A 13,222-nucleotide genomic window follows, 5' to 3' on the forward strand; every position below is an offset into this window, starting at 1 on the left:
AGGTCTTAAAATTACTAGTATGAACAATAGATCTTGACATTTTAATAAACATGAAAATGAAGTAATGAGAAATATACTCAAACAAAAGTGTTTTCACTTTAATGCCATATTTGTACAAATACAGATGACCTTCCCAGCTAAGCCAAAATATAAAATATGAACAAAAACTAAAATATATGTGTGGTGGTTCGAGGCCCTGAGACACGGGCACGAAACATTTATCGACTGGATACAATCACAAACACTCTGATTGGCCAAACACTACAAATATCACGAAAGTTCTAACCCTATGTTCCTTGGTCACACAAGCGCGACAATCGGTGCATCCCAAAATAATTGTTCGTCGGACGTCACTCACAGTACCAGGAGGTTGACGACAGACACATAAAGCAGGTGGATCACGAGTAGTACCCGTGTGCATGATGACCTCGTTTTAAGTTTGCCTTTACCGTTTTTAATGATGGAATAGGAACGTGCCCAGATATTCACCTCAGTACATACTAGGGAAAATATTAGTAGTCTGTCTTAATATGTCCATGTATATCTGTTTCAGTGTGTGACAATAGTCTGTGTCTATTATAGCTGTCAAGTGAGTTAGTGTTTAGTATTCAGCCTTAGGCTCCTTTTCGAATGCACGGAACCATTTCATTTATGCTCCACTTCATTGTTTGCATGCCTTGTCATACAGGGCACATGGAGCCCTATGAGAAAAGTGTGTACAGTACTCACAGATTGAAACGGGACAATTTACGGCTAAGTAACCCACATCATTTCCTTTCCACCGTCTTCAGTTCGGGTCATATAGACATCTTTTCAACTCGAACGAGTAGATCAGAGCCAAACTTATGCTTAGATAGCAGATTGGTCGCGACGGTTATCACGAGCAATAGCACATGCCAGTCATGATACCAATGTCTGGTTTGAATCCATGAGTACTGTACATCAAGCGTGCTGGCTGTTCTGTCACCTGCTGCTCGTTGGCACGGTCGGAGCACCTAACGAAAAAAAAATGCCGTGGCTTGTTGGCTGTTAATAAAGTCTAAATACTACACATATGTGAACGCGCCTGCATGTATCTCTACAGATGGTGCACAAAAGCAGTGGTGCAGTCAGCGTATGTATTACACTGTACAGGATGTAGCCATTAAACAGCATAAGACTTGTCACATGTTGATACGTGCAGTCAAAACATGCTATCGTGAGCAATGTGGGATGGCACACTGACTTTCTATTTATTCATTTATTACTTGTTCACAAGCTAAACAATTATTTGTCCAAGATTGGTTTGAACGAAACTGCAAAGAGGTGTCATAGTGCTCAGCTATACAGATTATAATCCTATTTGTATTGACAAGTCATGTGCTGTGCAAATAAGTGAGCGCATTCTAAATGTGTCTAAAGCAAAAGGGATGGGACTAGAATTCAATTGCAAGGTATTTTGCTTTGATAATTTGCAGTTTCTTGGCACATCCTTTTAAAGTTTCACTGCGAGCATGTTTGTGGGCAGTATTCTTCGGGTTCTGCAAAAATAGTTCTATTTCGTGTTGGGGCATTCGAATAATGTGAAACGAGGGAAAAAAACTTGTGTGCATAAGATGAGCATTGTTTCCAGCTACAAATTGATCATCACAAAATGGCAAGGTGATTCATACGTGTCGTTGCATCGGTTTGTGAAAACTTGTTTGCATGGCAAAAAAAGGTAAATACAGATGTTCTCCACCCATGATAAATGAAGAAACTGGAAATATTGCAGTTATGCATTCTATGTATAAGAAGTTGCATGAGGACTGAGAAATAGAAGGAAGCGATGTGGGGTGAGGGTTGTGTTTGCTGCCCCAAATAATCTTAGTCACATTTGTTCCATAGTGCGCAAAAGGACTCAAGGGTCTGCATAGGGCAAAAAAATGGGGTCAGAGGCGAGCCAATTGACCACTTTCAAGCAATCCCAGAAACCCCAGTGGGCGCACAAAGCAGGATGGGAATAGTCTCTACGTTGAGTGCGCCGGCTGTTTTGTCACCCTCTGCTTGTTAGTGCTGAGAGCACCAAACGAAAAATGCATCACCGCTTGTTGACTATTATTCAATCATAAGTACTACACATGTCTGAAGGCACTCGCATGTATCTCAACGCATGAAACTCGAAAAGAATCATGCAGTGAGTGTAGGTATAACCGAGCGTAGGTATACGGCTTGATACGGATGCGAGTTGTCGCATGCCGATACATGCAGTCAAAACGAGCTGTCGGGAGTAATGTCAGCTGTAGCATCGAATTCATGAGTATTCAATAATTACTTATTCACGAACTCAACAATTAATAATCTGTGATAAGATTTAACCCAACTGCAGAGAGGTGTTAGTGTTCATTTATAGAGACTATTGCTTGATTTAATTGACAAGTTGTGCTCTGTGCAAACTAGTTAGCTCATTCTAAACATGTTTAGGAAAAAAGGGATGGGACTAGAATTTTCTTGCGAGGTGCCCTGCTTTGGTGATTTGCAGTTTCTTGGTGCATGTTCTTAAAGGGACACTTAAGAGGAACAATCACTTGGTTGATGCTGACGAACTGAACTCTGAGAACTCCAATGCTATAAATTTCACTATCATTAGTTCATTTTTTGAAAAGAAAATCAACGTTGAAGTTTCATTTTTCAATTTCGCACTGAAATCTCTGTGTGTTACATTGAAAATATCCAAATGTATTTTCGTATTTTCACTACATTGGCTCAATGAAATATCCTGAAACTTCATATTCTAGGTCTATGGCACCCACAGATGTCAATGTAGTTCATTTTTATTGATTAGAAGGCACATAGGATTCATTAGTTGCCTTCAAAATGTATGACGTCACGATGGCTTGGTGTGGGAATTTTAAGGTGGTGTTTCCACCTGTATTTTCTTTTCATGCGTTTTCTAGCTCACCAAGCCTCCTGTTGTGGTAGGAGCGGTGTTTTCAGCACTGTGAAACTGCACTTTACTAATGCGTGGAAAATCGTTTTGCTCTTTATTATCTCTTGGCTTCACTGTGAGCATGTTTGCGCGCCTATAGTCCGAATACAGCAAAACCACGGTGTTTAATTTAACACCGGCATATCATAATGTTGTTAAACGAAAAACTGTGGCGTCATGTTTATGCATGGCATCGGGGAAAAAAACTTGCGCACATAAGATAAGCTGTAGTTTTCAGCTGTGAATTGATCGCCGCAAAGAGGCAGGGTATCCTGCATATCATTGCATCAGTTTGGTGAAATTTGTTCACATGGAAAATAAAGATAAGCACTGTGTCTGCTGCTACCAGTAAAAAATGAAGCAACTAGAAATATCGCAGTTATTCTATGTATGAATAAAAGTGGCACAAAGTGAAGAATGTATACCGAAGCGACTTGGAAATCCATACGAAAGCGTTTGTTTGCCCAAATAAGTTCAGCCTCATTTGTTCTGTAGTGCAAACAAGATCGCAAAGGTCTGCAGTGTGCAAAGAGAAATGTGGTCAAAGGCATGTCACTTGTTTCGTCAATATTTGTGCACAAGTTAAGTGCAAATATCCTTCTTTTGCCCACATGCACATCGACCAGGTCGATGTATTAGCACGCTTTTCAGCGAGCATCTAAGTCTAATGAATGGAGCCTCTGATCTTGCCTCTCTAAGTCAATAATGCAAATGTAATCCTATCTTCGGGACACAGTGTTTTTGTCACTGTGATTTTAACAACGCAAGAAATTTTGGAGGCATATCATGTCACAAATTACGCCACAATCTGTCCAAGTCGTATGTCTTGTCATGTAAGGAGAGAGAAGGTGAGCTTGATTAATCAACTGTAAACACGGAGCTTGGTTGTTTTACTTTTGTGCCTGGGGATGCAGCATGTGTCATAAAGACACACGCTGCACCCCCATTTTTCAGATACTTCTCTCTTTTTTTTTGCATCGCTTGCATCTCATATTCACCTAGTGTTCTGAACAGTTCTTTTTTTCAGTCTCGTGAATGCAATATGCCTTTTATAATGTAAAGTCAAAATATTATCTATGTTTTATCCTTAAATTTATTGGTCTGCTTTATTTTTTCTACTAGTTATACATTTATATTCCCTCAAGTTTGCTTTTCTGGCAAGGCGATTTGGGAAACCAATACGTCTTTACTTGGGCAGGCGTTATACATCATCAAACATTCTGCTTAATGCTTCATAAAATGACCAAATTAAGGTAATAATATCATTGGCAATAGTTAGGAGCTACCGGAAAAACCATAGAAGAGGTATTCGAGAAACATTGTTAGGTCAAGTTGTCTGTTTTCTATGAACATCCCAACAAGTAATTCCGTAGGCACTGATTTCTTTATTGTCGTACTTTAACAGGTACGTTGACGATACTTCATGAATTATTGCCATAGCTATGAAGAGCGCCACCTGTATCGGGTATGTCGATTTATTCACCATGAGTGCTTGAAACGGAACGGCTTTTTTATTTTGGTTGTAATTGTTTTCCTTTCTCAGTCTACCCTTTTTTATTCTTGTTATTACTAACTGCCAGGTAATCGTAGCTAAGGTTGGCTGTAAGCGGTACTGTCCCGTGACAAGGTGCGTAACTATGCTGCCATGCACTATTTTTTGTTGTTTGTTTGGTTGTTATTGGGTCTAAGACACAAAACCTTATGACTGCTTGGCGCAAGCCGCCTGCAATGTTTCGTAAACTTTGAGATTGTCGCAGATTGTGCTGCTAAGATTACGCAGAAACCTGCTGTGACAGCCGCATGTCCATAGAGGTGAAATGCTAGAGCCGCATGCACTTCGATTTGCACGTTGAAGAATACCACATGGTCAAATTTTCCGGATCCCTCACTTCTGCGGTCCTCCCAATCATATCTCAGTTTTTGGACATAAAAGCTGAACTATTAGTTTTCAGATTACGCGCACTACGCGTTCTCTTACTAATTCTGAGCTTACGCGTGCAACAGCGATGACACTGGAAGGTGCCATCACTGCTGTATAAATACGAGATGCGTTCTGCCGATATTCAGATTACCGAAGGCCTACAACACTTAACGTCGCTATCAGAGTACAGTGAACTTCCTTTGTACTTTGAATTGCATAGTTTTCTGGGAACAAGTTAGTTTATGGGGAATTTCATTTTTGCCAGAGTGACTGGCACTTCATTCAGGATCACCATCACGTGACAACACAGTAGGTCTGAGGCGTTTCTGAGGTACACACGTCCTCTCACTCAAGAAAATTGATTGCAGCTTAGTGATTATATGGATAATGAACGATTTATGCCAGCAGATATTCAGAATAAGAAAAGAAATAGCAGCCCTATGCGCTCTATGCAGGCTTCCCTATATACGCAATGTTCCATAAAGAATATCGCTGCCAGCGCTTTTGCTGCAGTGCACCAGTGATTCGGCATTGCAAGACGGTCATTTATGAACAAGCTGAAACTGCACACTGGTATTGGCACCATTGTGCGAAGGCTTCTAATTGAAGCTCGTGTGGCAATCCAAAAGCTGGTCGGCAAGCTCAGCAGCGGCTCCCAGAAATTCCAGAACTGACAAGCAAGAAGCACTGTGAGCAAAATGTCTACAAAGAAGGGTGGCAGACCGGGCTAGTTGGTACTCCATATTCGGTAACATAATAGTGTGGGAGCAAACAAAAAGAAAGAAAACAATAAATTCCTCAGAAGAAAAATGTTTAACTATGAGAGAAAAGTTTTCATATACCAATAAGAATATCAATAAAAAGAAATTGGGCACATTTGAGAAGTCTTAAAGCCATCGTTTTTTTACACGTGCATTCGCTCCTAGATTCTGGGTGTCTATAACAACAAATTTGCGAATGTTTCGAACTATATTAAGATACTGTTCGCAAGTATCATACCGAATACAATTTTCGCGGAAGTATCCCGTATCTGTGTCTCCAATACTTTTTGTCCGAGTATCTTGTAGCGTGATACATTTTCAAAGTATCTTTGCCCAGCCCTGTGTAGTACAAACAAAGGTTAGTAAAGGCTTATTGTTCATTTCATACATGCAGTAAACCTTCGTTAATTCGAAGTTACTGTGACCGTGAGTCGAGTTAATTGAGTTAACCTCACTTTGTACTCATCAACAGTGTTGTAAGACGTTGATTCTAAATTAATGTACGAATCGTAGACCACTCCTGCAGTTCACAGGCAAATGTGTTGTGTATGTGTGTTACAAGACACCCCCCCCCCCCCCCCCCAAAAAAAAAAAAGCGGGCTGACATTTTTGAGCCACTCAGCTGGTTCAACTGTGAGACTGATGAAAATTGGTGATAGGGCATCACGGCTAAACACTGAAGTTGGTGACTGAATCGCGCAGTAATGAGTTGTTTGTCAAATAAACTGTATCTAAAAAGTTCTGCCATGGCGCAAATGGAAGGCTAAAGCGTCGGGCCCACGTGCTCATTGCGACAATTTCTGTGGCATACCCACGGTTCTCATGAATGCTTACATGCCCGTTGGTGGCGCTCATGTGCTTGAACATGGTCTATTGTTTTACCAGTTATTTTGTTGGAGTTAAAAGCCAATTTCTCTTTCGTCCGCATGTGCATTGGCCAGTCTGTTTGATGTATTAATTGCATGGAGCCGACATAGAGCACAATAAATTTGCACTATCAACCTAATCTGAGAGAAATTTCAGTGGTCGGATTTATAGGCATTGCAAAATTGGGTTTTTAGGCACCAAAAACAGGCAGACAAAACCTAATTTTCGGCCCCCAATATATAAACATAGCCACAATAACTTTTTGCAATAATTCCCATTTTCGAAGAAATACGCACGGGACCTATATGTCTACAACAGGAAAGCAACAACGCTTTACTTTATTATGGTGCAAAGGTGCAGTTTAGCAAAGCTATACTTTTTTTCCCGCGGTGTTTGCAGAACACGATCTCTCCTTTTATTGTCCAGCATGGTTAGTTCAGTGTCAATCGTCGATTAAACACGCTTCCTGGGTGTATTTATTTTCGACATGGCTGAGAAGGGCAGTAGGAGCAAATAGCCAGACCGCTAATGGGCCAGAAGGGTCTTGTAGCACCGTATTCAGGTATGATTGCACACGATCAATTTCCCGTCTGTCTGTGAACACAATAAAAGGCCCCTCACTAGGTTTGAGCATTACGAGCAGGCAAGAGAAATGCATGCACTGGGTGCTCATGGAGTCATCTGCCAAGAGGTAAAGTGGCAGACTCGGCAAGCAATGGTTCTCCGTACATCAAAGTAGTATGTGACACTGCCAGAAATATTCGATGCTACGTGTGTAATTTGTGGAATCTGTTGCTAGAATAGAAGTATCAAGGTTGATATAACTATTAAAACATACAAACGAAATGTGTGCACGTAATTATTTTTTAACTCTGTATTGAGCGAGATGTTAGACTAAGCTGTCTCCTTTTCATTTGCATTGGTGTTCTCGTCGTTCTCGCATCATGCTAGTGCCTGCTCTGACAATTCTTGGCATGTTTCTAGTGCATCGTCTCTTAGAGCAGTTCTAGCGGTGCGACGCTGTGTGTCGTGGTAAGGGTACATGGTCTATTCCAGCCTCTCCAAACATGTACGCATAGAGGGATTAATTCCACATAAACAGGCAGTACAATACAGACAACACTGAAACGACACTGCTTGCGTGCACGACCTGGTTTTGGCACGCTTTGCGAACGTAACCTTACATGCGCATGATGTGTTGATGCGTCTGTGTCATGTTATCTTCCGGCTCCGCGTTGCTCCGATACCCAAGTCGGCAGGAAAGGTATTTGGCTTGCGAAGCGTACCCGCATCGAGTGGTAGTTTTCAAGCTCACCTCCTCGCATCCTGCTTTCACGGTTCGTAATGAACCAGTTAAAGAATTCTTGTAGCACAAAGTTTTTCTTTGGGCATGCAACAACTTACAGTGTCTTACTAAAATTTCTCATGTGAGCTGTTTCTTACACATGAGAGCAGAGGCTAGAGAAGTGCTGATCAGGTGACGCGACACAGACTAATACATGTGTAGAGGTTAATTGGCCTTCCTGTTGGCTAAGGGGCCTTCTAGCATTGACAGTGCTGACAGGAGCTTCGAGATGGAGTATAGGTTGCACCCCATAAAGTTCTGAAAGCCCTATTTTGCCTGATAACATGAATACTGGTCTCCCTGTACTCGAAAACAAAATTCTAAATGAAATATTGCTCATTTAGGCACCGAATTGGAAAATTGGGCATTTATAAGCACTTATAGGAATTTAAGCACAAAACTCAAAAATAGGCATTTATAGGCACTGTAAAAACGTTAAGAAAGGCCTTCTTAACCTCTAAATCATGCTCATATATCAAAGTGGCACAATAGAAATGCAAGAAACAATATAGGCATTTGCCTACGTTCCAGTCTCTAGCAATATATCATGTCACAAATAACGCCACTTTATGTCACTTTGTATAGGTCTACCTTCTCGGTCGTTACAAGACATGAAACTCAATGATAATCAACTTGAAACGTGCGCCTTGGCTGCTTAAATTTTTGTGCCTCTTTGACGCATGCGCTGCAACCCCCCCCCCCCTTTTTTTTTGTGCATGCAATAAACCTTCAGTGTAGTGACAGCCATGGTGTGTGTATTCAGTTGTTTGTCCTACTTTATCTTTTTTCACTCTGAGTATTATTTCAACCTATAGTGGTGCTAACGTAGGTTAATAGGCATTTATCGTTCGTCACACATATGGTGCAAGCAATGCACATGCCGATTAGTGGATGTATCTTAATTTTCTAATTTCAGGCTATACTTTCTAGTGTTTTCTTTCAATATGCACTTCACATTGTGCTCATTGAGAGTGTCGATGGAAGTCGATTCCAAATGCATCCATGAATGGTAGATATATTTTTCTCTTTTCTTTTATGCTGTAAAGCACTGGCACCAGAAAAAAAGTCTCCTCTGAGCTGCTCATCTGATTCGACAGTAGGACTGATGAAAATTGTTCAGAGGTTGTCTCAGCTAAACACTGAAGCTTGCGGTTGAATGACACAGTACTAAGTTGCACATTTTCAAATTCACTGTCTAAAAAGTTTTGGCTTTGCACGAGTGGCAAGCTAAAGTGCAAGGCCCATATACCCATCAGGGTAGCTGCTGCGGTGTACACACTTTTCGCATGATTGCTTGCGCATCATTGGTGGCACTTGTGTACTTTAAAAAAGTATATTGCACTAGTTGCCAACTGAAGCTATGAACATTGGTCACTGAGTAGAAAATTTTCTTGCTGCATTTCTATGCAATGTTATAAACTACTGCTTTTAGAGTTAGTTATCACTGCAAAGATATTGCATGGGTGTGGGCATTTCAATGCATGTATGAATTATATTGCATTGCCTTTAACGCCTTATGAATACCATCCAGATGTACACTATGACAGTAAAGGTATATTAACTTGTACTCAAATAATTGCAATCAGCTGGTGATGGCTAATGCTGCTATGTAGAGTTCAACAATGAAATGAGACTTTGTGGTAACAAACAGTCGAATCTTTTCAAACAGGGCCTCAAGGTGCTTGGGAGATGTGTTCCATTTAACAAGAATTTTGTTTGCAGAGAAGTACTGTAGGAGTACAGCATCAAACTACAAAGCCAGCCAAATTGGAAGCAGTCTGTCTGAGTGTACCTTCTGTTTAACAAGCTGCTTACAGTTACAAAGATTTCACTGTGATTGAAAAGTATCAGGTTCTGTTTACTCTGTGTTGTGGTAAACATAGCTGCATAGCAGAAAAATAGTAGATAAATGCCATTTTAAGATTTTGAAAGCTTGCAATGCCTTTGGGAACAGCACTGAATATAGGTAGTTTCTAAGCTCTGCAAGTACACAATGTTTTTAAACACAAGATTATTCTGATCCTTGCTGAAACAAATGGCTTTCCGCGTTCAGTAAGCCTATGGGCTGTTGCTTTTTTTTCTACATTTTCAAACTACATATTTGAGCCAGCTATTGGCGAATCTTTCTTGTTCAGTTGATCAGCATTTTCAGAGTTGCCCTTCATTTTACTAAATATGGGTGCACATTTGGTTTTGTTTAAACAATGCATGTTTTGTATCAAGCTAAAAAATGGAATGACAATGTTTTGATTGGCTTCATTTCATCGTACAACATGCATTGCTACCTGCTTTCTTAAAGTGGCTGCGATGCCTTAACATTGACTGTTTGTTTCCTCCAACTTTCAGGACTTCATCAGGGCCAAAGAAGATGAATTTTTAATCCCGCTAACAGGAAATGACCTGGGCATCCCAAGAGCCTGCATTATTTTTTTATTTGTTCCTTGTGAAATTACCTGGTGCGCTCCAGTGCCTGCATTGACTGTGTATGAGGACCGATGCTATGAATCCGTGGCTTTGTTTCAATAAAACATGGCATCAACAATTTTCCCCACATTATCAAGCTAGTGTTGGAACTAGGTCGTGCCTTTTTTTCACATTTGCTATCTTCAGTGCTATATTACTTAGCACTGCTCAATTTAGTGGTTCATCAACTGCTGCAAAAAAGACTGTAAGTGAATTGTCAAGCCATGTATTAGCATAATGCCCATGTTGCTTAAGTAAAAACACCACTATTGGATTTTAATTTTCATGGCTTTGTCTGTAGAGTTCAATAACCCAGTACCTGTGTTGATTGCATTGCATGGGTTATGTTTGTCTCCCAATTTTAAAGTCTAGCACTGGCAGGACAGTTCATGCGCAACAACTTTATATTAATGGCAAGGGTAATTTATGTCAATCTGTGCACTATATTTATGCGAGAGTTAAGCTGTGCACCAATTTAGCCTATGTTAGAGTGGTAGCAATTTTATTTTTCTTGATTTTTATGCAAATGTTTAGGTCACCAGGGCATTTGTTTGGAAGAATTCCTTTCATTTTTCATTCTCTTTATCACATGAAACTACACATGTTCATAATGTTAGACCAAAAAAAGAATAATCTTAAAATATAATCTTCAGTCTTTAAACATGAGTGCAAGAAACTAGCTGCTTGAGTCCAACGAAAATTTCATTTCCATCAGAGTGGAATTTTTCCTCTGTTTATTAGCTTCCTCACCTTCTTTTTCTTCTTCTTTCTTGTTCTCTCTCTTTTTTAAAGGTATACTCTCATGCTCCACGATCATTCTATCTCAGATCAAACAGCAGAAAAAAAAGTTCAGACTCTTGTACTTGTTTTCTAATAAACATGTAAACTAATAAATGGGGCATTGTTAAGTTCTGTGAATAGTAACAACTACAAGATTTTTTTTATTAACTTGTCTTCATCTGGTGCCATTTAAGTTACATGTACAATTTTTTTCTTCCACTTCAAATATTTTGGGACAGTCTTACTAATATTGCAGTTTTTTTAGAGATGAAAGATAGTCAAGTGCACTGGTCAGTACTCGGTTGTAAAATTACGGAGCTCTGATATTCATTTCATAAGTGCTTCAAGGCTTACATTTGATGCAACAAGGATGTCTAGGTTTCACTGTTTGATTGCACAATTTCATGGAGAACAGGGCCGTTCACTACGATGTTGTTTCGCAGTAGCACAAAATCTGGTGAGCAAGGTGCCAGTCATCCTCCTAACCCAAAGCCACTGCTGCTGGAGAAAGGCAGGAATGTACTTGAGGAGTGTAGTGCCCAGTGGATTACCAACTATTTCGCGTGTAGGGGGCCAAACCTACCCTACTCGTCAGCCGGAATTCATATATATATTGTAGGCATCTATTATGCGCTTCATCCTCATCTGAACAGCAGTCAATCATCATCATATGTTCTGGCTGACAATCATCATCTGCTTGGCACGAGCGCTTCTTTGTCGGGTCCGTTGCGCTTGTTCGTTCCCGAGTTCACGGCCAATAAACCTCGCTACAACCGAGTCGTCATACGTGGTGGAGGTGGATTGACGTTCCCAGTACCTCTACTTACAACGCCTACTCGCTGGAGCTCCGTTCAGGCCGCCGCTTGGACCCTCAGTCCGCCAACATGTCTCAGAGTGAGTGGGTGGATGCCCTTTCGGCTCCCGTCTCTGCGCCGCAAGCCGTCACTGCGCCGCAAGCCCCTCCTCTTTACATCGTAAACCACCAGCGTGACCCTCCGATCTTCGCTGGTCTCCGCGGCGAAGATGTGGAGGACTGGCTCGATAACTACGAGCGGGTAAGCGCTGCTAATCACTGGGACGACTCTAACAAGCTCCGCCGAGTATCGATTTATCTCACGGGCGTTGCCAAGACATGGTTCCTGAACCATGAGATCGACCTCACCGACTGGCCTGCCTTCAAGCAGCAGCTTCGCCAAGTATTCGGCACGCCAGCCGTTCGATCCGCTCTAGCGAGGAGGGCCCTAGATACTCGCCAACAACATCCCGGCGAGTCATACACATCTTATATCGAGGATGTCCTTGCGCTTTGCCGGCGCGTCAATTCTTCGATGTCCGAGTCGGACAAACTGCGCCACATCCTGAAGGGCATCGGAAGCATTGCCTACAATGCCCTTGTTGCCCAGAATCCTTCTACTATCACGGACGTCGTCTCTACGTGTCAGCGTCTCGACGAACTTGATTCTGTTCGCCTTCAGTCGGGCAATAGTGAACACCGTACCGCAGACCGGGACCTGCGTGACATGATACGGGAGATCATACGAGAAGAACTTCAATCAATGGGCATCTCACAACCTTCTCCATCTGTCACACAGCCTTCAAGCATGGCCCTCCGTGACATCGTAAGGGAGGAACTAACATCATTCACTGGTCCAGCCTACGTCCAACCACCTCCGTCTAGCCCTCCAACGTACGCGCAAGTTGCGGCCGCGCCTCCTCGCAACGTAAACTCTACTTCACCGCTGCCATCATTCACGCCGGTTGCTGCTGCACCACCGGTCCACTTCCGGCCAATCCCACCCGACCCTCCGTCAGTCCACTTGAGTGCGCTATCTCCCGGTGTGCCGAACGACCTCTACTACCCGCCTTGGTGCCCGTCTCGCCCAACATGCTTTTACTGTGGATATCGTGGTCATATATCGCGCTTCTGCCGCAAGCGCCAGCAGGACGAGCGTCGCGGGTACGACATGCGCGAACGGGACTTTTCCAGAGGGGATTCTTATGCTCGGCGTTATTCATCTGGACAGCAGCGGTCTTCATCTCCGCCCGCGTCGACTGAGACGCGGAACACTTACCGTTCAAGCCGACGCCGATCACCTTCGCCCTTCCGTCGCTCCTCCTCTCCTCTTCGGCCAGCCTCG

At 42.1% G+C, this 13,222-nt stretch overlaps 1 protein-coding gene across 4 annotated transcripts in view; it reads left to right on the forward strand.

Annotated features, from left to right (window-relative positions):
• The window catches only part of LOC119161370 (uncharacterized), a 199,479-nt gene extending 189,082 nt beyond the window's left edge, over positions 1–10,397 (forward strand). For 2 of the 4 annotated variants that reach the window (XR_012889357.1, XM_075885056.1), the window contains 2 exons: positions 4,353–4,412; positions 10,188–10,397. Coding sequence is in view for 2 of the 4 variants with exons in the window: in XM_075885056.1 (XP_075741171.1) it covers positions 4,353–4,387 (35 nt within the window). In the remaining 2 variants the exon portion in view is untranslated. The remainder of the gene's footprint in view (positions 1–4,352; positions 4,413–10,187) is intronic. The other 2 variants (XM_037413807.2, XM_075885055.1) reach the window with 1 other exon arrangement.
• Positions 10,398–13,222: the final 2,825 nt, after the last annotated feature.

This window comes from Rhipicephalus microplus, unplaced genomic scaffold (genome assembly GCF_043290135.1).
Source record: "Rhipicephalus microplus isolate Deutch F79 unplaced genomic scaffold, USDA_Rmic scaffold_65, whole genome shotgun sequence".
Taxonomy (NCBI): Eukaryota; Metazoa; Arthropoda; class Arachnida; order Ixodida; family Ixodidae; genus Rhipicephalus; species Rhipicephalus microplus.